Genomic DNA, 23,879 nt, shown 5'->3' on the forward strand with positions numbered 1-23,879 from the left:
TGTGCTGGCACAGCTCCTCTGTGCCACAATGCACAGTCCTGCCCTGGCGGGAGACTTCCGTGTTTGGTGCAGACTGATGTTGGTGAGCCCAGGGCACCAAATTCAGCCTTTGTATTGTGTCACACTGGAAACATATTTGGCCCTGTATTTGCAACATAGCTAAACGTTATCCCAACAAGTCTGAGGTGGCTGCTGAAATTAGTTTTGTTTTCCCTCCATTTCTAGTCATTTCAACTCTGCTTTCCTTTTCCATCTATCCTGCGACATGCTTCCTCTCCCCCTTTCTTTCACCTTCTCATTTTGACCCTTCTAGAGGCCTGGCCTTTCACTCCTCCTCTTGAAGATTTAAGTCGCCTGGTCTGCTCTTACTTTTCCTTCCTCAGTCTTCCTTCTCCATTGTGAAAGTCTCTACCCAGGCCTCTGTGAGTGGTCTGTGGGCTCTTGCATTTCAGAGGACTCTGGTAAGCAGCTGTGAAACTGTTGCTGACAGTGTGAGACAGTTTAGCAAAGACATAGTGGGAGCAGAGCTTTTCCTTCATTCCTGTTCATGTGTTATGCCAGGAGAAGAGAGCCAAATAGAAATAGGTGCTATAGAAGGTAAGAGTTTCTGAGGTGGGGGGACTGATGTAGAGACAGTCACCTGCAGAGAAATGCTGTTGTGCCCACAGGGGACTGAGAGCAGCAAGCAGAGGAGCTAGCCATGCCTTCACAGCCTCAGCTCTGGTGCGGTGTTTGGCCACTGGAACATTCATTAGCACTTTGGAAAGCTTAGAGTTTGTTTATTCATCTTTACTCATATCTTTGGTTTTACAGCTTTTTTTTTTTTGGTTCATTTTGTGGTGTGGTTTTTTTTTTTTTTTAATGTCTTTGTTTTACCTTACTGTTCAACCTTTAAAATATATTGAATTTAATTTTATTTTTCAGACACCTCTTATTGACTCTCACATCCCACATCGTCCCTCTAAAAGCATTACACAGGTAATAGGACGTAGATGTGCTGTGGAGACAGGCTGCTAGATAAATGGAATCAGCTGACCTCATGCCTTTCTTAATGTGCTAAGTACGAGAGACTTAATATGTACAATATATTGCATTGCTCTGCATAAGTAAGCATCTACACAAGAACTTTTAATTTAGGGCGAAGAGAATTTGTATTTTGTTTTGCAGAAGTCAGTGCAGAGACTGTGGAAAGATTTAAATGTGTGTGTCTTGGTCCCTTTTTTTTCCTCCATGATCACCAAGGTTCCTTCAGAAAAGATCCTCAGAGCTGGAAAGATTTTGCGGAATACAATTCTGTCCCGAGCCCCTCACATGATAAGAGATCGTAAATATCATCTGAAGACTTACAGGTGTGTGAGCTGATTGTATAGAGGTCTCTGAATTTTTATGCCTGCCATCCTCTGATTTGTGATTTAAGCCATACTCTCAGGTCTCAAAAGGCCTGAAATTATCCTGTGATGCTATTTGAACTTGTATGTTATGGGTCTTTAATGAACCTGGTAAATCCTTTCTGAAGTGATTTGACTGGAAATTGAGTCCACAATTCTGAACAGATCATTCACTTAAAAAAAAGTCTTCCAAAGTTAATAGCATAGTTAGCTGGGATATTCTGTGCGAAATGTAGATTCTCTTTTCTTTGTACGTTTGTGAGATGTAATAGGAAAGCTCAATTAGATTGTTAGTGTACTGATTGCTCCAACGAAGTTGCTCATTGTGGAACCTGAAAATTCACCTAGTGAGATTTTTTCCTTATGTAGATTTTCTGCCCTATTCAGTCACCTTTTTCAGTGTATCGTCAGGCTTTCTTATCTTCCTGCTGGTGGCAGCACTGCCTTGTTGAAGTGGGATAACAATGGCACTTTCAGAACAGCAACCTGACTTTAGGGAGTCAGGTTTTATCTACAGTTGGCTTAGGAAATAATCAGTTCATTTTAGCATCTAAGGTTTGAATAAAATACCTTATGCATTATTTGGTGAATATTTAAATAAAAATTGGTTTAAAACCTCTGCGTATGGCCTTTTCTAAATAGTAAATCAATATGCTGCTGATTCACTTTTAAAATAAGTGCATTGATTTTCCATATTATTGTCCAAAATGTATTTAATATTATATAAGGTATTTGAAGCTTGTGTGGTGATCTGTCATGACATGGCATTGGCTCATTGTTTTAGGACAACAAAAGAGCAAGTGTGATATATGAAGACCAATGCTGATCCAAATAACTGCAGCATTTTATCTTGTATAGAACTGGGGAAAACTTGTACGCTGCTATCTTTGTTTTTTTCTAAATATGGAATTTCAAAGGTTAGATTGTGTCGAGGTGAGGAAAAGTTATGTCATCAAAATGGGATGTTAATTGCAAGAGCGTTATTTAAGCTACATTACAGTAGTTTCTGTAGTATCTACTTCGTTGGTCTCAGAAAGTGAAGCATGAACTGCAGAACCAGGCTGTTCTACATGTCATCAGTTATAGATTTGTACAGTTTTGATGACTTTGCACATTTGCTTCTGTTCTGCTGTGTTAGGGTGTGTTAAGACAGAATTTTACGTAGTGACAACAGGTCCCCTCCCCCCCTTTTTTTTTCTTCCTCCCCAACTCCACTTTGGGCACTCTGCAGAACTTGAGGCCTGCTGCTGTTCATCTCCAGGTCAGTAAGGAGCTGCAAGGTGACCAGAACCTGGTGTGAGAGAGACTCAGAATGTCAGACTTTGTATGTAAACATACAAACAAGTGCCCTTAAGTGCAGTCTAACCAGAGCTTGGTTACAAATTGAGGAAAATCCACATAATACTCACTCTCCCTATAATAGGCAGAGCTATTATAGTGTTAAATGTTTTCATGCAGAATGCTGAAAAATTTGAGGCTTTCACTATCCCATTATATACATGGCAGATTTCCTCTGAAATACGGGTTGAAGGTTGTGGCACCAGTGCTGTGGGTTTTGATCAGCTGTTAGAGGCTCACTCTGATGCTCTGGATGTTGCATTTCCCTAAACATTTGCTGGTCTTTGGAGCAGATTCTCTCAAAACTTAAGTGCCTTCACTGGTATTTCAGACACACAGGCAGAGGCAGTGTAATTGTCTTCTACAATGAGATCTGTCTAAAACAGAGTTTGAGATAGCACTGTTATTAGTAGATACTGTTTGTGATCTCTCTTGATTAGCACCCTTTTCATTCCTTTCTGTTCATTTGTCCTTTAGGCAATGCTGTGTGGGGACAGAACTTGTTGACTGGATGATGCAGCAAAGTACTTGTGTCCATTCACGAAGTCAGGCTGTTGGCATGTGGCAAGTATTGCTGGAAGAAGGTGTTCTTAACCATGGTAAGTTAAAGAAATTCAGAGCCTCGATTAAAATTTTGTGAATGTATCCCATCAGTGTTTCTGTGAATTTCTTTCATGAAAAATAAAGGGATCATGAGCCTAAATGAAAAACTACAAATAAAGCTCTTCAGAAGTTTGATTTGTATGCAATATACAGATGATAATAGTTGAATCTTGCTACCAATATACCTTTATAATTTATGAAAATATTGAAAAATCAGTGAAATTGCAGTGTAGGAGAAGCAACTCTAATTAGACTTATTGTTACACTGATCTGTGATTATGTTCCAAAAGCTGGATATCACCTGAACCAAAACCAAGATATATATTGCCATACATAAAACTGATCTTCACTTCCAAATGCTGCAAATTTTTAACTTGACTGTAAGCATTTCAGTTTGCTCATATCCATAATTTTGGGATGATTTTCAGTGGTTTTTGAATGGTTCCCAAATTCAGCACTCCAGATATCCCAGTGCAGAGATCTGGGAATTTATGTTAGTTATCTGATTGTATTTTACATTGCCTCATGGATTCCACTTGGCAGGGTTTGCTAGGTAGCAGAATGTTACAGACCTCCAAAGTGCAGCTTTCTAGAGCAGCATTCATATCTGAGGCTATGCTTGTACAGTTTTATGAAGTTCAGAACAGCAGCATATTAAATATGCTTCTAGTCATTGTCTGTTGTGCTTCCCACATCTCAAGGAGAACTTTGCATTCTGAGAAGACAGATTGTTTCCACCATTTCCTTTCATAAAAGGCTGTAGCTTCCTGCCTAATACTGTCTTGAATTCCTAGGGTCAAGCTGCTGCAACTGCATCACACTATCCAGCTCAACACACCATTATGACTTGCTTGGAAGACCAAGAGTTTGTCTTTTGCTGTGTCACAGCCTCTCTTTAGCAGTCTTCCAAGAGAAGACTTACTAGTACACTCTCCACTAAGATACAGGTCAATGATCTTCACTCTGGTATTACATATTGATGATACGTATTACTGGAACATGATTTTAGCTGCCTCTTGGTTTGTTACTTTTCAGCCCTGTCTGAAACAATTAGAATAAGATGTTCATCTACTAGAGTACAACCCTTAGAAATTCTTGATGCAAATATTCTCCAAGTATGAATTGTGTGCTTAAATGAAATGGTTTGAAACAATAAGAACTGAAAAAGATCTAGTAAGAAAAATGTGTGCATGCACATACATATACACCACAGTGCACATATATAGAAGTATTTTGGAAAGTATGTGTTGTACACAGTTTAGAAATGTACCATCCAAATTACATAATTTAGACATATGTGAGAAATAAGGGTTTTTCATGCTCTTGAAGTTTCTAGTAGTTTTCTTTCCCTTCTTCAGAAATATATCTGCAGCACATGCAGTGCTGTGCAGATTTCTACAAGGTTAATTTTAGAGAGTAGAGTGAAGTGTCTGATATGTTCTGTTGTTTTCAGTGGACCAGGAACACCACTTTCAGGACAAATACTTATTTTATCGATTTTTGGATGATGAGCGTGAAGATGCCCCTTTGCCATCAGAGGAAGAGAAAAAGGAGTGTGATGAGGAGCTACAGGATACTATGCTGCTTCTGTCTCAGATTGGGCCAGATGCTCATATGAGGATGATTCTCAGAAAACCGTAAGCAGATGAGAAAAATTAACACTGAACCTTTCTTGTTACACTGGAGGATGGGAAGGCACCAGGCATCCTTTAGCTTATTTCATTTCAGTGCAAGTTTACTCAGCCTCCTAAGTTTGTTAGTCAATGCTAAGTAATTTCCAGTCCTTATTCATAAATTAGAACATGTATTTTATGAATGTTATCATATCCTGTAGAAAATGCAGTATGTGAGTTTTTATTTCATTTCTGAGTATCCCTAAAAGTAAGGTGCAAGTTCCATTAACACTTTCAGTGCTGGCATGCCATTCAGTTAACTACACCACTTTCAGTTGTTACCAGTGCTTGGAAGGAAAGGTTGTCAGCACAGTAGGTATCTTTCAATTAGTCATCAGTGGGAGCCCATAATTAATTTCATATTTGGTAGAAGTTTATTGAATTGAGAGAGTCTGGACTTTGCCTGTTGTACTTCACTAGCATGGTGTGAAATATGGCTCTGTGGGTTTATTTTCATTGCTTGGTGTTGTTTTTTTTTGTTTGTTTGTTTTTTAAGATATAAATGTTTTCTATACCTAGGCCACAGAGGATGTCTGTCTAACCTTTTCGTAGTTATCAGATTATGTCTTCTCACTCACCAGTTGGCTAACCATCCTTTCACACTGAATACTCTGCAAAGCCCTTTCTTTACAGGCAGCTTTATAGTGACTTCAAAGCAACCAATATAATCTCTGTTTGACCTTCCATTGAAAGCAATCTCCTTATTATGCAGGTAGTGTTTAGGGGCCACTGAAGACATACTTTACTGCTAATTAAGTGCACTGAGAATAATGATTTACTTAAGGCCATCCTCACAAATGATTTACTTGTAAGGGTCAGATCAAGAAAGTTAAGTATATAGAGCTGGATCCTACTTCTTTTGAGGCCAGTGGCTTGGGCCATGGCTACTGTGTAGGAGAAATCTTATGCTAAAAATGTCTTGAATCCATCTAACACAGCTGCTTGTTCTTGTTCTGTTTCTATTTGTACCCTTTCCCTGCTCTATTCTTGTCCCAGTGTTGTCTATTTAGATCATAACCTTATTTGCACAGTGAGTCAACATACTCCAGGAATACCGGTTAGGTGGCACCTGGATGAAGGCATTGAATTTCAGAAAGTTCAACCAGATATTTGTGCTCATAAAAGTGGGTAACACTACTGTGCCAGAATAGTTTCTCTCTCCTCCATTTGGTAGAAGTCTAGTCCAGGACAATCCCTATCACACAAAACACATAGACAAACCAGTCTGGGAGCGTGGTGTATATGTAAACTATTATATCAGCGAAAGTAAAGTATTTTCTCCTAACAAAAATATCCTGTGCACTTTCCACTGAGGAGCAAAAGAGGGCTGTGAGTAGATGCTGGTCATCAGGAGACTATGAGCAGCATCCTGCATGCTGTGACCCTGCATCTCTGCACCGTCTCCTTTGCCTCAGGCAGAGTGCAGGTTGGATCTTAGAGAATTGCCCCCTTAGGTCACTGTGCTTTCAGCTGCCTACTACGTTCTCTTTCCATCATGACTTTCTGATCAGCCAGTGTAAGTTTACGCTGGCAAGATCAGTGTTGATTATCATCCACACGCCTTGCAGAGTTGAAAGGTCGGTATGATGCTGTGAAAAGTATCGCTCTCCCCCCTGTGTTGTTACTTGCACAGCATCACCTGAAAGAATATTCATAGGAGATTTTTCATGCAATATACTGAGGGGAATAGTGTTTTCTCAAGACTGACGGTCATCTGACATTTTTCCCTTTCTCTGTCCCTGTAAGTGCTTATTTTTGCTGCCCTTTGCTCACAAGAGCAAGTTTGTACTGTCAGGCACCATATTAACTACTCTCCTGGTATTCAGTTTACATACGTTATGACCCTGTTAGTTAAGAATCTAGTCTGTGCTGAGGTGCATCAAAGCTGCTGAAATCTCTGTGAATCCTCAAAGTCCTGCTAGTTTTGACTAGACACCATTACAGCTGCCAAAAGTTCAAGGAATGGTCAGGTCTTCAGAGATTCTAGCTGCAGATGACCTGAACAGGACCACAATTTTTAAACTGACACAGCTGCCTTTTGTAGCAGTTACCATTTCCGGAGAGGTTGCAGAACTTCGATAATTACCATGAAGGAAATAAGACAATATTCTTTGATGAGAAGATTACTTTGAGAATTTGATTGTATAATGAAGATGTTGCTTTGAAAGGTACTTTCTATTGTTCAAAATCTGAAAATCTCTAGAAAAAAGTGTCACTTGTTTTGACAGCCGACTTAAAAAATTCTCTGTTTATTACATTAACTGCAGCATTTTAACTGTCAAAGAATGTGAAAGAATGTTCTATAGTTTAAAAAACAGAATAGAGCTCAGGGAATTTTTTTTGGCAGGCTCTTGTTGCTATTGAGGGATTTTTTTTTTTTCCTTTTTTTGAAACACATACACGGTGAATGTGAAAACAGCTTTTTGTGAAGCAGCAAACACAGCTCTCTGTTCCCTTGAGCAAGGTGCAGACCTCGTGCAAGTCATTGTAGAATTAACACAGCTCTTCCTCACGAGCTTTTCAATCCTCCAGTGTGAAAATACAGGCTGAAAATATATTGTTAGTTGATTTTAATAACATTCAGGTATAGCTAACCACATGGTTACTCCTAATTAAATAGCATACTATCGTACAAAGCTGAACCTGGTGATAACAGAAGTCTTTAAGGAGAGTGTGATGTTCATTAGAAAATGATATTTAACTAAGATGGATTATATGTTGTGTTTTAATACAGTCTACAGTAAATTAACAGTGTGGCGGAACAGTAATTCTCTGTCATACGTTCTTGGTGATTTCACTCAGCAAATTTTATCCTCAGTACAAAGATTTTGATTCCACATTTGATTTGCAAATTTTAGTGTCACTTGCAGAGTAAAACTGAACAAGATGCTAGGGAGATCTGAACTTAGTAATGAATGACATAAACACATATATAGTAACAACTTAATTACTGTTAGTAATATGTAGTTTTTTGAAGATGCTCTTAAAAATAAACAAGATCTATTCTCCTGTCTTGAAGAATTTTTATTTAGACATCGTTTTACACAGCTGTCAGTAATAACGATACTGAATTTCTCCATAACAATTGTATTATGTTCCATAGTCCTTGATGGGGTTTTCTGACAATGGCATTTAATAAACCAAATGTTATTTGTGGTGCAGGTAATACAATCTTTCCACATATCAGTTCAATGATATTTGCTGGTATTATTTGTGACAAGTGGTATTTATGGAGTTAATCAAAGGGTACTGATTCAAGTACAAAGATTATGTAATTAGCTTTCATGCTAGAGTAAGTGAACGTGTATTCACTTCCACGTTCAGATGCAGGTAGTGGGCAAAATTATTCTTGTCTCCTATATAGACTTCGTAGTACTTGCAGGCAAAACTTGTACTCTGAAAAGATATGCTTATTTGGCATACAATATTATGGGGCCTCTGATCTTTTCTATTGTTCTTATTATCTGAGAATTTTCTGGTTAACAGTGTAATAAGAAATAATCAATGATATTTTTTGTGTGTACATAGTTTATCAATGGCAAAGTGCTATGTTGTTGTCAACATCGTAGTCACAGAGAAGCTCAGTGTCTCTGACCTTGATAAATTCTCCAAACACTGAACTGTTTTTATTGATCACTTAATACCACCTGAGTTCTCCTGTCCATTAACGTGTAGCCTTGTTCTCTATCTATGCTGTTTATTATCCTGTCTATAACCAGCTATTGCTGTTGAAATATATCCCCTGCTGAAACTAGGCCTTTACACAGCAGGATCTTACAAATCAACATCAGTGGGTCACCACACAGGTTTTACAGAAGCAGTGATGCCTAATATCTCTCCATGTGACATCTGCAGAAGCAGATGTAAAGAGTGGGTACATCCAGCATAGATTGTCAGTCTTTCCAATGTGCTAACACAGGGCACAAGTGGACATACTGAAAGAAGAGCATACTCTTTTGTCTTGATAGAGATCTGATGTAGTTAGACATCATCCATTCATATGCTAATCTCATGCAGGAATTTGTTAATTCAACACACTATCTTTTCTGTTTTTCAAGACACGCTGGTTTTGCAAGGGTGCAATAAAATTCATGTTGTTACTTCCCCTGGAGAGAACTTTTTATTAAAATCTGTGTCTTCAGTTTCTTACATTTCCAAGGAAAAGTGAATGGTGCTAACTTATCTTTCTTTATTTTATACTTAATTAAGCTGTTACTGCCCCACATAAATCACTAGGAGTGGCAGCCTTGTAATTTCAAGCCAGATTTAGAAATAGAAAAGAATAATATGAGTCACTAGAGGGCATAGCAGTACCGGATCAGATTCTGTTTCTCCCTAAACATATTCCATTCTGTATGAAGAAAGGATAACGTGAATTTGATCCAGAACATTTTGTTACAAATTGGTCTTTCATCTGGCAATAATAAGCGTGTGTCATTGGTAAATGAAGAATAGATAAAAAATGCAGCTTTCTTGCCAGAGAAGAGGTCAGTTGTCCTTATATTTTCTATAATTTGTCAGTATTTCTTTCTTCCAAAAGAAGTCTCTGTCAAACTTATTTTATAGAAAAATGAAATAGAGCTGCAAAGTGACATAACTGCTGGATGCTTTCTCTACTTCTCACATGATTTAGACTGTTGAACCAAGCAGTGTTTACACAGAAAAACTGTGGACCACTATATCCAGGATGATTCTCCCGATCCTTTAGGCGTTGGACTCTTCTGTAATATTCTGTGAGGAACATTTTTTGTTTCAGATCCTTTAGGACTGTCCAGAGATTCATATGTCCTATTAATTTGTTGCAGTCCTCAGAGCATTTGTTCTTCTTTTTAGCAATCAGTAAATCTGCTAGTGTATGGCTCTGCAGAAATGCAGTTACTTAAACCACACTGAGAGCCTCATTCCTTGTTATCCTATGAGAGGGATATTCCTTTGTTGATGCGTGTGTTTTATTCATGGCAGCATCTTGTGTTTTTCAGTGAAAGAAGGTGGAAAAACTGAGTGGTCCTTACTTACCTTTGTGGCTGAACAACAGCACTCAGCATTAACTCTGGAGCAGTCATTTGATGTCCACTGGGATGCACTGCTTACTCCTGGAATTTGTGCAGCAGAAATTCAGGCACTCCTTTACAAAGCACTACAATTGTCCATTTGCTACACCTAATTAGTGCCTCGTGAAAAATAGTACAGGTCTCATCCAGGGCTTTGGAGTCCTTTTGAAAGGAACAGATCTTTATATATTATTTCTGATTTATCTGACCATTTTACATACAGAATGTTTTATTTCATCAAGAAAGCTGACAAATCAGGTCTCTGTAAGATGGTTGCCATGGCTGCTGCTTGGTGTCATTCAGGGGTTTCTTAGTGCTTCTTTTCTCTTTGAGTTTCAGTCTTCCATCCAGAACCATCACCTGTTCCTGCAACCATGGTGAATGAAATAAAGGTGCTTAGGGTCTGTATTGTTTTCTATAGCCACATGGTGCACACCATGTTTGTGACAGAATGGATGTCATGTCCTGGTGAGGAGTAGGCAGCAGTCAGAGTCTAGTACTCAGCGGCAGTGAGCTTCAACAGCCCTGCTGCTGCAGGAAAAGAACGTGTGCTTCAGTGACTTGGTACAACTGGTAAAGCTGCTGCTCTTTAGACGTAGTAAAAGGATGTTAGGTTGTATAGCAGAGGCTGGGCACACACCGCTGCAGAGCAGAGTGCTGGAGGTGGCTCTGGGCTCAAAATGGCCTATACATACTACTGTGTACCCTTTTTTTCCTATCCTGAAATGAGGTGAGTTCAGTGTTACTCCACACCAGTTTGGGCAGTAGTATTGAAACTCAATATATATATATATATATATTTTTTTTAGCAAAAAATCTGCCTTTTATGAAGATGTAAAAATGTTTAAACAAGTTCCTGTTCTTATCTTGGCTTGATGTGGTACTTATTCTTTTTCTCTGCTTCTGCAAAGTGTATGGTTTAATTGAATCATATCCAGCATACAATTATGTTTTACCTACAAGCGTAACCAACATATTCAATAGAGTATACAGTAGCATTATGGGTTATTTTGTACTTCTCTGAAGTTTTTATTTGGGGGGTTTATTGCATTGTGATGTTCTTTTATCTTCTGCCTATAGGCCTGGCCAGAGAAGTATAGATGATTTAGAAATTATATATGAAGAACTTCTTCACATTAAAGCCTTATCTCATCTTTCTACCACAGTAAGTGATTTTAAACACATAGCTTATTTCCAATAGGAAGTTTGAATTTGGGGATTCAAATAGGAGCTTCTACCACCCTTCCCATTTATATTTTTTCCATGCGATGATGGTATTCCCACCTGTGAGTACCACAGATTTAGACTGTGTTTGGTTATCAGCTAAAATGATCTTTGTATGTTTCTGCACATCCCAGAGCTCACTCACCTGCCACAGGTGCCTCTGTCTGGGTCCATACTGCGAGTTTAAATTGAGATGTGTGGTATCTGACTTCACACCTGGGGTTGTGATGCTACAGCATCAGCAGAACAGATGTCTGATTTTTGAACTTTAAGAAGTCTGGTTAGGAGAAGGAATTACATGGTACAGAATAGTATTTGGTGAAGTGCTGGCTGTTGGAGTCTGGTCTTAGATTGAAGGAAACCTCATCACATGCATTCCCTCTGAGCAGGCAATAACAGTACAGAGAAGCAAGAACGAATTACCTGCAGAAAATACCTGGAGGAGAGAATGCAACTGGTGAAAGTCTCACCAGCAGTAGTGTAGGCAACTGAAACAAGCTAAACAACACTTGGTAGCAGCAAGCTTTGAGTGCTTTCAGAAAGAAAACCAGTCAAAAAGTAGATTTATTTTCGATAATGGCTTCTTTGGAAGCTCTCGATGATTGTTATCAATTTCTGCTAACTTGGACTGATGGAGATAATTATGGAACTGCATTATAGATAGTACTCTGTGCAAAAATATAACATATGGGCAATGTTTTTCAAACAGAATATACACCCAGAATTGGTAACTGAGCTAAGAGGGAACAGCCAGCCAAAATCCTTAAGCATCTTTGGGATGTGGAAGAAAAGGTAATTAAAGAAAGATTTCAGTAAAAGCTAAAAATGCCTCATTTTAAATCAAACAGAAGAAGCTGTTCTAGACAGGATACAGGGAGTGGAGAACACTATTGATGCTACAGATATAACCAAGACAAAAAAAAATCTTAAACAGCATATTTTCCCACATCAGAAGAGACTGAGATTTGAGGTTTGAATTCAAAGCAAGAAATATGGCAAATGATATGGACCTCAAGAAATACTTGGCATTTTGAGGAAATGCAAAAAATGTGGTTCTTGTATGTTTCTATTAAGAATTTGGAAATGGTGGCTTATTCTTTTGTCTCATGAAGTAAAGCAGAGGATGGAAATCACTTCTAGATTGGGAAAATTCTTTAGAGGATCAATAGGCAACATTGCTCCCATGAACAGGAAGATTAATGATCAATCAGCTTGAAAGCAAATTAAATGCTTATTCATTTTAAGCAAGGCATAATTCCTAAAATAATAACTTTTCTAGGTAAGCTAAAGGCAGCAGGAAGTAAAATGGATAAAACTCAAGTTGCATGGTAGTGAACTAATCCCTGCTAGAGAAGTCTGTGAACGCGTATGAATGAAAAATAATTATGTAACACAGTGTTAAAAACAAATCAAATTCTTGGCTTCATCAAGAGGATTCATTCACTGCAGAGACAAGTGACTGAAACAACTGAGAAGACATCTGGGGATACATATGGGATGTGAAAGCTCTCTACAGTGTACAGAACAGTGCTAATGGTGGCATACTTCCTGACCTTATTAAAGCTTCTTTACCTTCGGGCACAGGATATAGGAGAGTTGTTGGCTTAATTGTTTTAGAAATAACAGGCCTGCAGCTGTGTTCATTTGTCAGTGCTCTAATAGGGAATGTCCAAACTCTCTCTATCCCTCTTCTTACACATAGTGCAAACAAGGAGTGCTCTGCACAGTCTATCAGGAAGGAGCTCTGGGAGAAATAGCTGGTGTGGAATGTTTTTGCTTAGCACCCAAGCAAGAGTTTGGTGCATGCTGTTAGGATATCAGACCCTGAGAGATACAGCCACCATCTAGTTATGTGCATTGTGTTCAGAATTTGAGGGTTTCTGCCCAAACTTTACTTAATGGCCTAAAGATTATCCATCTTGAAATACAACTGTTCTCAGATTAAATGTATGGGAGAATGGTGTGAAAACACTGCTACTTAAGTAGATGTTGGAGCCAGCTTTTGATTTGTATTTGGCACTTTGAAATTACCTAGTAGTCCCTCTGAAACAGCCTAACACCAGCTGATATTCTCTGAAAATAAGAATTCTTCTGCCTGGTAATTGGCCTCAAAGTCAGTGGAGACTTGTGGTTATGTGAGGAGAGAGATTAAGCACACAGAAACACTCAGGATAATGTGAGCTTTGCAGTGCTGCTGTTACTTTGTGAAAATAATGCCAACAGTGTTTACAATGAGAAAAAGCAGTTTTAAACAGCAGCTTTCTCACTAGAAATAACTTCTCTGTTAATCAGAGTCAATCACACCAGAGCAATAAAAACCCAAAGAAGAACAGGTGGATGTCAAGTGCAGTGTCACGTTCTGCAGTTCTTGGAGGAGGTGGTGAACTGGACATTTTGTCTGTTTGGGTCAAGAGGGATCTCAGCACGTCCCGGATGGCTGTGCCTCACAGCTTGACACAGCAGAAGTGGCCAAATTAAATCTGTAGGGGGAAGATATTGATTTCTCAGGGAAGAACAGGTGTACCACAGAGCCCCATGGAGTAACTGGCAATTGCTAGCAATCTTCTTTAATAGATTAGCTATTAGTGGTTATATTTTTCCATCATATTAATTGTTAATATGGTTTCATTTGTATTTATATGAAGAAAGATGTGGATAACTATCTAAAGGGTGCCCTTTCCTGAGTCATTTACAGGGGGTAAACACAGGGCTTGTGAAATGAAGCCCATCAGTTTGGAACTGGAGCCTGAGAGAAGCAGGCCATCATCTGACTGCATGACTGTATGAGTGCTGAACGGCACAGAGAAAAGAGGAAGAGTGGTTGGGTTGTACTATATATATAACATGGAAGAATAAAATACAACTGAAAGCTATAATTTCTCTCTATTTCAAGGTAAAGCGAGAATTAGCAGGTGTCCTCATTTTTGAGTCGCATCCCAAAGCTGGAACAGTCTGTAAGTAAAGAGTCCTGTCAGATCATCTTTCTTATCTGTGGCACAAGTGTTTGCACTCTTAATGTTTAAATGACAAGAGAATAAACTTACATGCATTCCTCAAACTTGACTGGCAGTCGATGTTTCAAAACCTGGGTATTAGGTGCTAATTTAGTCTGCTACCCATTGCAGGGGTAGTAGCAAAATTAAGTCTATATTCAGGTTGGATGTATACAACACCTATGATTTTGGATGAGTTTGTATCTGGAATTTTGGTTTGGTCCAATCTTTATTTAAAATGTAATTTAATATTTTCTTTGTATTAAGAAGCCATCTTACGGCCCAAAATAAAGGACTTAAAATCTATGCTATTTATTTTTAGTATAAATTTAGTATAAATATTATAAATATTTTTAGTATTTTTAGTATAAATAGCATAGTATATTTTTAGTATAAATAGCTGCTAGACAATTGGGTTAGAACACTGTGCTTCTAGTGGGATCCAAGTCTGTGTGTTGACTAGAAATTGACAGTCTCATATATTATGGTAGAGTAGTTGTTGCAATTGTCATACAAAATACAAGTCATTTTCACGTGCAATAAAATAATTACTGTATGGGTGTGGTTTTTTTTCCATAAAATCTGAAGGCAGTAGCTTTTAAAATCACAATATGACCTTTTTCAAGGTAATCATGAGTATGACTGCAATAATTACCTTGAATTTTATTGAATGCAGAATCTGGCCCATTTGTGTTTTGACTAACTATATTTTCACCGTAAAACTTTTCTCTCTTTTGTAGTATTTAATCAGGGAGAAGAAGGTACTTCTTGGTACATTATCCTAAAGGGATCAGTAAACGTAGTCATTTATGGCAAGGTACTTCTTTCAGAATTCTTTTTTATATAATTCTTATTATTGAAATTGTAATAAACTATGAAGGAACACACTTTAATTTAGAGTAGAATTATTTACCTGATGAAACAAATCAAATGTAGCTTTGTGAAGAAATGATCCAGTGGTTTCATTGGTTATGCTTCCAGTTGATTGCTATATGATTTTGGTATATATTACACACATTCTGAGTATAATTCAACACAGTCACATCAGTATCTTTAGAACAGTGTAATTTGCTGGAATTTGGGGAATTAGCAGATTTGCATCTCATAGAGGTTTTTGTCCTGTAACTTTTACCACCATCTTCTCTTACATTTGTACCACTGACTCTTATCACAGATGTCAGGTATGTCTGACAAGAGCTCCTCTGTGGCTAGAGGTTCTCAAGCTGAATGTGACCCTGCCAAATTTATGTCACCTCTTCATTTTGATTAAGTTTCAGTCTGAAAAGCATGTCTACTGAACTTCCTGTTTATGAGTGTTTTATCAAGGACTTAGGTACTCAGCAATCTCTTGAGTCTTTAACAATCCCTGTTTCTCTACTGATTTCTCATTCTGTGAATGAGAGTCTGCACCAAGCGTTTCACCAAAATTTTGCACAAGGACTAGTGGATTTCACAGAGGGCGAGCCAGATCGTCCATTACTGTAAATTCAAGTAAATGGCTTTGCACTATCTGAAGATATGATATTATGTGCTGTAAATTTGATTTGCTTTTTCAGCGCCTCCTTAAACAAAGCAAAGAACATCTTTCTGTCTTGAGAAGAGCAGAAGAGTCCTTCATGCTGAATGTAATTTCAGAGAACAAGCCAATTCTTTTCTATTCTTGTCTTTCTTTAGTAATAGTAATAACCAGTTATCAAGTATTGTTTCCTAGTCATTATTTTGGCTGTTGATTTCCTGCCAAATACATTTGTTTTGGTATTTGATTGTGAAGTCCGGTGTTTGTATAAGGTTTTTCAATAGAATCCACAGTAATGATGGGTTTCTGCATATAAATGTTTTGCTCTGTGCAGGGTGTGGTATGTACTCTACATGAAGGAGATGATTTTGGCAAGCTAGCACTTGTGAATGATGCTCCCAGAGCAGCATCTATCGTTCTACGTGAAGACAACTGCCACTTCTTGAGAGTAGACAAAGAGGACTTCAACAGAATCCTTAGGGTGGGTGTGGGAAGGTCTGCTCTGGCAGTGTGATGTCAGAACTTGTAGATCTTTCTCGCTTTTATCTTATTTGCATGGATATATTCATATCAACAACCATGTTTGAAGTGTTCTTTAATTACAGAACAGAGATGAGACAATCTAGAAGATCAAGTAAAGAATAATAATTTTTCCTGCTTTTTGGTTCCTACCAGCCATGAAAACAGAAGCAATTGGACTCTGTGTCTTTCACATGCCTGTATTCTAGAATTTGCTTAGTGCTCAGTTTGTCCTTGATTCCAAAGTGATCTCCCATCCAAATAGTGAATAAAACAAGATCTTATATCCCAGATAGGTCAGTGGCATCTGCCTTAGACTCTATAGGTTCAAGGCAGAATCAAGTGGTAAATGTAGTAACTTACAGGTAGATGTACAGATGTTTTTACCATAGGTCTTTAAAAAGATATTCCCAGCTTAATTTTACAGTTACTAAAGTCAGAGCAAATATATTCCAAAATTCAGCTGTAATTCTGTAACTAAAACCTGCAACCAAATACAAGCTGTTTTATGATCATTCGTTGTATAGAAAGTAAAATATGGTATCATCCTGTATTGGAATTAAAGCATGCTTAGTAATTCAGCAATTAAATCAGCCCAGACAGAGTACTGTGCTAGAAAAATGATATATTATTGTGTTTGAGTCGTGCACTTTTTCAGAGTACCTGATCAGCCAAATCGGTGCAATTGCTTTTTTAATATTAACTTGTCTTGCAGGATGTGGAAGCAAATACTGTAAGGCTCAAAGAACATGACCAGGATGTCTTGGTGTTGGAGAAGATCCCAGCAGGAAACAGAGTTTCTAATCAAGGAAGTTCACAGCCTCAGCACAAGTATGTTACCATTCACTATTTCAGGCAATGATTCACTTTTTCTTCTGTATTATTAACCAAACAATAGCATATTCTCCCTATCTGTGGAAGAGTGCAGAATATATAAAATTTTCTTTTATTTTTTTAATCATAAGCCGATCACTTGTCCCACAGCGCATAATACATCCATTTCCAGCCGCACACCAATTCTATGACTTTACACAATAATTCTGTAAGGATCTCACTGTAAATACTTATCTCATATAATAGCTTTTAAATAGACTGCACATGGAGAATGCTGAAACCCTATTAACCAGAGCTGTTGTGTAAAAGACATGAGAAAATACATTGTTTTATTGTTAAGTGCAGATATTTTCATTCTGGATTTTAAATTCTGGATTATAAGAAGTGTTTTATAAATACTGTTTATAAACAAATGATGATTTCATGCAATGAAAATCGCACAGCTTATCTTACAGAATAGGTTTCCGCTGTAATAACAATACTCCTTATAGTTTCTTTACTTTCTTACTGAAAGGGGAAAAGTACGTTTGTGTTTGGATGCTACTGTGATAAGAATGGACTGAGGCTATTATGATTCCAAATATTGGTTAAACCCCCAAAGGCTTTGTAAATGCCTTATTTACAAGTGGATGGTCAATTTCCTGTCACATAATCATTGTCTTTAGAAAAGAAATTTGAATCCTTTACTTTTTTTTCCAAAAAAAAATAAAATAAAATAAAAGAAAGGACTGGGCGATGTTTTGGATATAGATTTTATCTGATCTGGGATTTCACATAAGTATTTTATGTGCAAAATTGAGTATAAAGTTCTGTAAAGACTTTTAAACAGTTAAATAAACCATTCTTTATATTTCACACCTTTCACATATTTCAGAAACTACCATTTCATTTTTCACTTGATGTATTAGAAAAAAGATCAAAGAAATTACATACTTTTAGGGCTAATTTTTCCTCTGTCTAAACTAGGGAGACTTGGCTGCAGTCAATGGATTCTGCAGCTGATGTGCACAGTAACTTGATCATAAATTTGAATCCTTTGATCAAATACATTTTTTTAATACTTTCAAAAGTGACAATTTTATTTAAACATATTTTAAATGGAACTTTCTTTGCACCAGCATTACTTCTATTACTTAACATTTTCTTGTTCAGCATTTGATAAAAATAGCTGGGGACAGCTATGGTGCCAAGTTATTTTACAACTTATTTTTCAGGAGTATTTGCAGGTAAGTAAGAAGAATTCTATAAATATTTTATGCACTTGCTCAGCATTTGGGTCCCATCAGTGTGCCAGTGAGGGAACTTTAGCTGATAACGATGAGAATGGACAAGCAACACAAGAGAGGAAGTTACTTTTAAAGTTCACTGGCTGCTTTTCAGCAGTTTGTTAACCGTGCACAACATCTTTTTGTTTAAAATCTTTCAAAGTGTGTTAAGTGGACTTGAAGATTTTTCCTTTTTTTCTTAATAGGTAGAGTAAATGGCTACTCTTATGCTTGAGAGTCCAAATCAAAGTTACTGCTGTATTTGGATTTCTAGAATGTGTTACTGGAGTGTGTCTGTTGAGTGCTCAGTACTTTGGAAAATCACTGGGCCTCAAAGAGAAGCTTCTTAAAGGCTTGCAGTTTTGCCTTTAAGCAGATAGTTCACATCTCTGATGGTGTCTCTAAAGATGAACTGCCCTTTGGGCTTTGTTCACTAAACTGGTACATACCATTTGGACTGGAGAAGTGTTCTGCAATCCAGAACTGTTCCCCAACACATTCAGTCAAACAAGAAACTCATTTTCTCCATCTTAATCTTGGTGAAAACTTCATTTTGTGAGCAAATCCTCTGAGTGTAGTTGGATTCTACTGCCTCCTCTCCTGAGGAGATGTAGCTCCCGGAGCCATGGTTTCATACAGTGACAATTTTGCTTCAAAGCTCTGAAGTTCTCACTCCCAAGATCTAACTTCTCTCTTTATGGGTGATCACACTCATGCAGGATAAATCCAGCAGCCCTGCAAGTCACTTCACTGTTCATTTTCGCTTTCATATTCAGAGTACAGCAACCTGTGATTTCTCTGCTTCACTCACTTAGATACTTGGTTAGTATCTCTGTGAGAATGTGCACTGGCTTAACAAGTGTTTGTGTTCTTGGGACATCAATACAGTTCTTCCAAAGGGGTTGGCAGGTAAAAGAACTGTGACGGTCAGCGCTCAAAGTGAGGAGGAGCTCCCAGGAGCTCAGCTCCACCACTTATTTCTCAGCAGGAGCAGAGTATCTTCACTTCTCAGGGTTTTTTCTATCTTTCTTTCTTTCATTTTTTTTAAAGTTTCATACTTTATCATTTGGATTCCAAAAAAAAAAAAAAAAAGAAAAAGAAAAAGAAAAAGAAAAAAAAAGAGATGCAAAGATTGGAAGAGAGGAGGGAAAGATTTAAAAAAAAAAAATCTGATCTGCAAGGAGAGTCAAAAAAGAAAAAAGATGGCAGGACAAGTGTGGCAATATCCTGTGACATTCTGCTGGTTCTTAAAATGTTGCCTGTATTCCTGCATTGGACAGGGTAACCTAACTACTGCACTATTCTAATCACCTCCTTCATTTTAGTCCTGGAAATGGTACAATAAGAAGTTTATCCTCTTGCAAAAACTTACTTTCCTCAACTATCTAAGGTGTTACGCAAATCTGAAGGTTCTGCATGGTATTTCATTATCTGCTCCCATCTTCTCATACCAGACCCTATCAATGATACTGGAGAAAATTGTTTGCTTGCTCTGACAGTGATACAAACCAGTTCTCATTTCATGCCCTTAGTAAGTCTGTTAAGACCCTCTAATGACTACGAATTGCTGTCATTACTGAGATATTCGTTCTCTGTGGAGAAGCATTTCTGATTGCACTTCCCTGGGTTTGCACCAGTGCAGTTCTGTTGATTGCAGCGTAACTGTGGTGATGTTATAGCAGAGTACTTGTGCAGGAAGGGGGCTGTCTGTCATCTCGCGCTCCCTGGGAAGGGTAAAGAGCATTATTGCATGCATTACACAGAGGGCAACAAAGACTGTGTGTGGTCTCATCCTAAGACACTCAAATTCTGGTCAGAGCAGGTTTTTGCACTTAGCACTCTTTATTTTCTCGCTTAGCATGCAAATGTTTCTTGATTTGTTGTTTTGCCTATGAGACACTAACTGCTCTTTTCCCTCTCTCAGATATATTGTGATGTCAGGAACTCCAGAGAAAATTTTAGAGCACTTTCTAGAAACTATGCGCCTTGAAGCAACTTTAAATGAAGCAACAGGTGTGTGACAAAAACTGTATTGTTATTACTGCATAAAGTCTTGCTGGCAGTGTGCTGTAATGTAGTGTTTTGAAAAGCAGCTAGTAGAAGTTTTTCCCAGAATAAGAACTATGCAATGAAACAACCTCAAGAAAATATAGGAAATCCAGGATTAAAGACAACAATCCACTCTTTCTGCTCTATTGTATTTACACTTTCAGTTCTGAGCAGAACTGCAGAATCTCAAAAGATGCCAGACCACTAGTCAGAACTTTAAATAAGCACAGCTATAATGCCAGAAAAGAGCATGCATTACCACCGGAAGATAATGGTGCTCAAACTTATTATTTTGGTTGTCATCTGATACTGTGAACTAGCTTGATCCCTCCAGCCATTTTGCTGTATACGAGGATAAGCTTACTCACATTTTTGTATCCTTATCACATTACTTTTAAATTGCTTCTTTGTGATACTTTCCCATGTGCAGGGAAAGAAGAATTTTTACGTAAAGGAGAAGAACTCAGCACACCATGGGCTGAGTCCCAAGAATGCAGGTTGCTGCAGCTGCACTTACTAGGATGCTTTTCATTACTGTAAAGAGAATAGCGAATTTACATCTAAGGATAGAAATATTCACTGCTTTACTATCAGTAAGTAGTCTAATTTAGGAGAGAAAAAGGAGATTCAGGCACAAAAATAATCCTTATTATGATAAAGTGATGCAGAGACTTTTATGTTAATCTACAGGATATTGCTTTAGCAAGTTTTTTGACATTGCGGATGTCTAAAAAGTATATATTCAAAGCTGTTAATCCTCAGCTAGTCTGTTACTGACCTCAGAGTACTGGAGAAACGTGTGTAGTGGGCCATAAGTAGTGGAAGAATTGAAAGATTACAGAAATCCTTCTATACTGTATGTTTTAATCACTTTTAAGAATAAAAATGATACTTCTCATAGATACCTAATTATTAGGATTACAGGCAGAATGTTCCTCTTTAAGCCCGAAAGTATATAATAGCAACTTCACTGTTCATACTGCCTCTTTTTTATACGTTTATATGTTTTTCTAAACTAAATTGTTTTTCAAATCCTTTCAAACTTTGACTCTTATAATCCAGTGACAAGATTATACACACATCCCCATGGGACAAAAATGTCACGTTTCACAAGCCCGGCTGTTTTTAGGTTATAGGAGTTCAGACAGCTAGAAAATCTCAGTTTTGATTTTTGCAGTCCCGTAATTTAAGAACAGTTAAAATTCACATTGTCCTGCATATTATGTAAGAAAAAGTCCTACCATTCTGGAGGTGCTTTGTCAACTGAAAGATTTTCAAATATGAATTACAGTGAGGCAATGGTGCAATGTCAGGCTCCAGTTATCTCACCATATTTTCTCTGACATCACTAGCTTACAGCATTTTGAAGTCTTTCTTTTACCTGAAAAGTTGCACTGTATAAGTGGTTCCTCTAGATCTCTACACTTTTGAGGAGGAGTATACCCAAACATTTCATTTTTGTCCAGACTACTCTAGTTTGTTTTCTTTATGTTGTGCTGACTTTCTTTTGACACATGCAAAAACCTCTTAACATAAATGCGATTAAATCCAAACAGACGAGTAAAAGGTTAATATTTCAGCACATATTGATTCATTTATATTTTCATACTTAATGTCTACAAAATGTAAAATGACACCTTTATTATCTACCAAGGAGTAATAAGATTTTTTCACTTAGAGAAGCCTCATCCTTGTGTTCCCCAAAATGCTCAATTTGCTGTTTTCTTTCTTTTCTTTTCACAGATTCTGTTTTAAATGATTTTATTATGATGCACTGTGTTTTTATGCCAAATAGTCAGCTCTGCCCAGCCTTGATGGCACAATATCCTTTTGTAACAGATAAGTTATTTTCCTTTTACAGCTTTCCATACCATTGATAGATCATAAGCTTTTCTCTCTCAAAAATTAAATTGCATTTCATGGAGACTGTGCCTTGTTGCCTTGTTGGTAGGTTCTCAGTGTCTGACTGACAGCTTGTCTTATAGTTCAACAAGTGAAATGGGTAGCATACAGCCATGATGAGATGCAGGCCTGGAGCATGGTGATCGTATCTTTTCTGGGATTATTGTTATAGCAAGGAAAAGAAACCTACTTTCCCTTCACCGGATAGCTGTTCAAGGCCAGGTTTCTCTTTCTGCTTTTCTTGATTTTTGCAAAACCACCACACTAAGATTTAAACTAAGATTACTATGTTTTAGTGATTTTCTGGCCCACTTTATAGGTTACAAGTCACAAACTGTCTCAAGCAAAAGAGTGCCTGAACTATTAGAGCAGTGAGTAAGTGGTTCCTAGGCACTGTCATAATATGGTTATGAACAATAATATATAGTAGTTTATAGGAAGCTTTAACAAACTACAAAAAATCTGAATTGAATGTGAATACTTAGTAGAAAACACAGTTATATAGCATCAGGAGTTGAAAGTCATTCTCATACTACCTGTGTCTTATGTAGAACGCATCTGTAAAATTTCCATCGATGAGCAAGTCATGTCATTCAGAGAGCTGCTGGAGACTGAGAAGTTTTCCTTGTGTGTCATGACTTGAAGAAATCAAGTGATGGCGAGCATTAAATAAACATAAAATGTTTTCTGTTTTATAGATTTTTGACAAGAGGTATAACTTCAATTTGCTGTTTTTTTTTGTTTGGTTGGTTGGTTGGTTTTTTTTGAATTAGATTGCTGTGAAAGTATGCACTTTTTGAAGCTCAGTAGGGCAAGTGACATGTGGGAAAGCTAACATCCTGAAACCACAAAATAGAGCATCGTGTCCTTGTCTGGCAAGCTAGAGAATTCATTTGTGTTACTACTAGCAAGGACAGTAATTGCTTTGAACACCTTTGGACCTACAAAACTGGTCTATAGAAATTGTTCATACACCTGCAACAAACACATTTTCCAAAACTCCATAGTTTTAGAGAGCAAAAATATTATGAAATGCTGTTGCTGACACCTTTAAGAAGAGGTAAAAGAAAAGGACAGCAGTTTAGATTTTTTTTTTTTATTTTTTTTTTTTTCAGATTTGTCTAGGTTGTCTGTTAGCCAGTCAGTCCGTTTGGGACTCAGGCTTGTCTGTCCTTCATTATAATAGCATACCACTATTTTCCAGTAACTAGGAAAATAAGATGCATAAGAAAATGCACCTCATTGTTTATAGAGGAAAGGCTTTTCTGAAGATAGGCATTCACTTATTATGAAATCTATTCCAGAGGAGCTAAGACCAGTATGCTATTTAGTGGGTCATGGCAGGCATCATGCTAATTCCTTTTCAGGTAGGAGGAAGAGAAGGGCTGAAAGTAGCTAGTGTCCCACTGCTTTAGTGTCAGCTTTTCCTAGTGCTGAATTATTGTTTATTTTGGTCCATTCTGAATATGGAAAATCAAACTGTGCTCTGTTGATTGTACCATTGAAATTTATTGTTAGAGTTGA

At 37.5% G+C, this 23,879-nt stretch overlaps 1 protein-coding gene across 5 annotated transcripts in view; it reads left to right on the forward strand.

Moving 5' to 3' along the window:
* RAPGEF4 (Rap guanine nucleotide exchange factor 4) overlaps nucleotides 1–23,879 on the forward strand; it is a 147,288-nt gene that overhangs the window by 90,061 nt on the left and 33,348 nt on the right. For 3 of the 5 annotated variants that reach the window (XM_090144034.1, XM_090144036.1, XM_090144035.1), the window contains 9 exons: nucleotides 3,204–3,325; nucleotides 4,783–4,966; nucleotides 11,134–11,218; nucleotides 14,171–14,231; nucleotides 15,011–15,087; nucleotides 16,121–16,267; nucleotides 17,021–17,136; nucleotides 20,329–20,417; nucleotides 22,197–22,275. In XM_090144034.1, coding sequence (XP_090000160.1) covers nucleotides 3,204–3,325; nucleotides 4,783–4,966; nucleotides 11,134–11,218; nucleotides 14,171–14,231; nucleotides 15,011–15,087; nucleotides 16,121–16,267; nucleotides 17,021–17,136; nucleotides 20,329–20,417; nucleotides 22,197–22,275 — 960 coding nt within the window. Of the gene's footprint in view, nucleotides 1–924; nucleotides 979–1,242; nucleotides 1,350–3,203; nucleotides 3,326–4,782; nucleotides 4,967–11,133; nucleotides 11,219–14,170; nucleotides 14,232–15,010; nucleotides 15,088–16,120; nucleotides 16,268–17,020; nucleotides 17,137–20,328; nucleotides 20,418–22,196; nucleotides 22,276–23,879 lie in introns of all 5 variants that reach the window. The other 2 variants (XM_031599459.2, XM_090144033.1) reach the window with 2 other exon arrangements.

Source organism: Phasianus colchicus, chromosome 7 (genome assembly GCF_987193195.1).
Source record: "Phasianus colchicus chromosome 7, bPhaCol1.hap1.1, whole genome shotgun sequence".
Lineage (NCBI taxonomy): Eukaryota > Metazoa > Chordata > Aves > Galliformes > Phasianidae > Phasianus > Phasianus colchicus.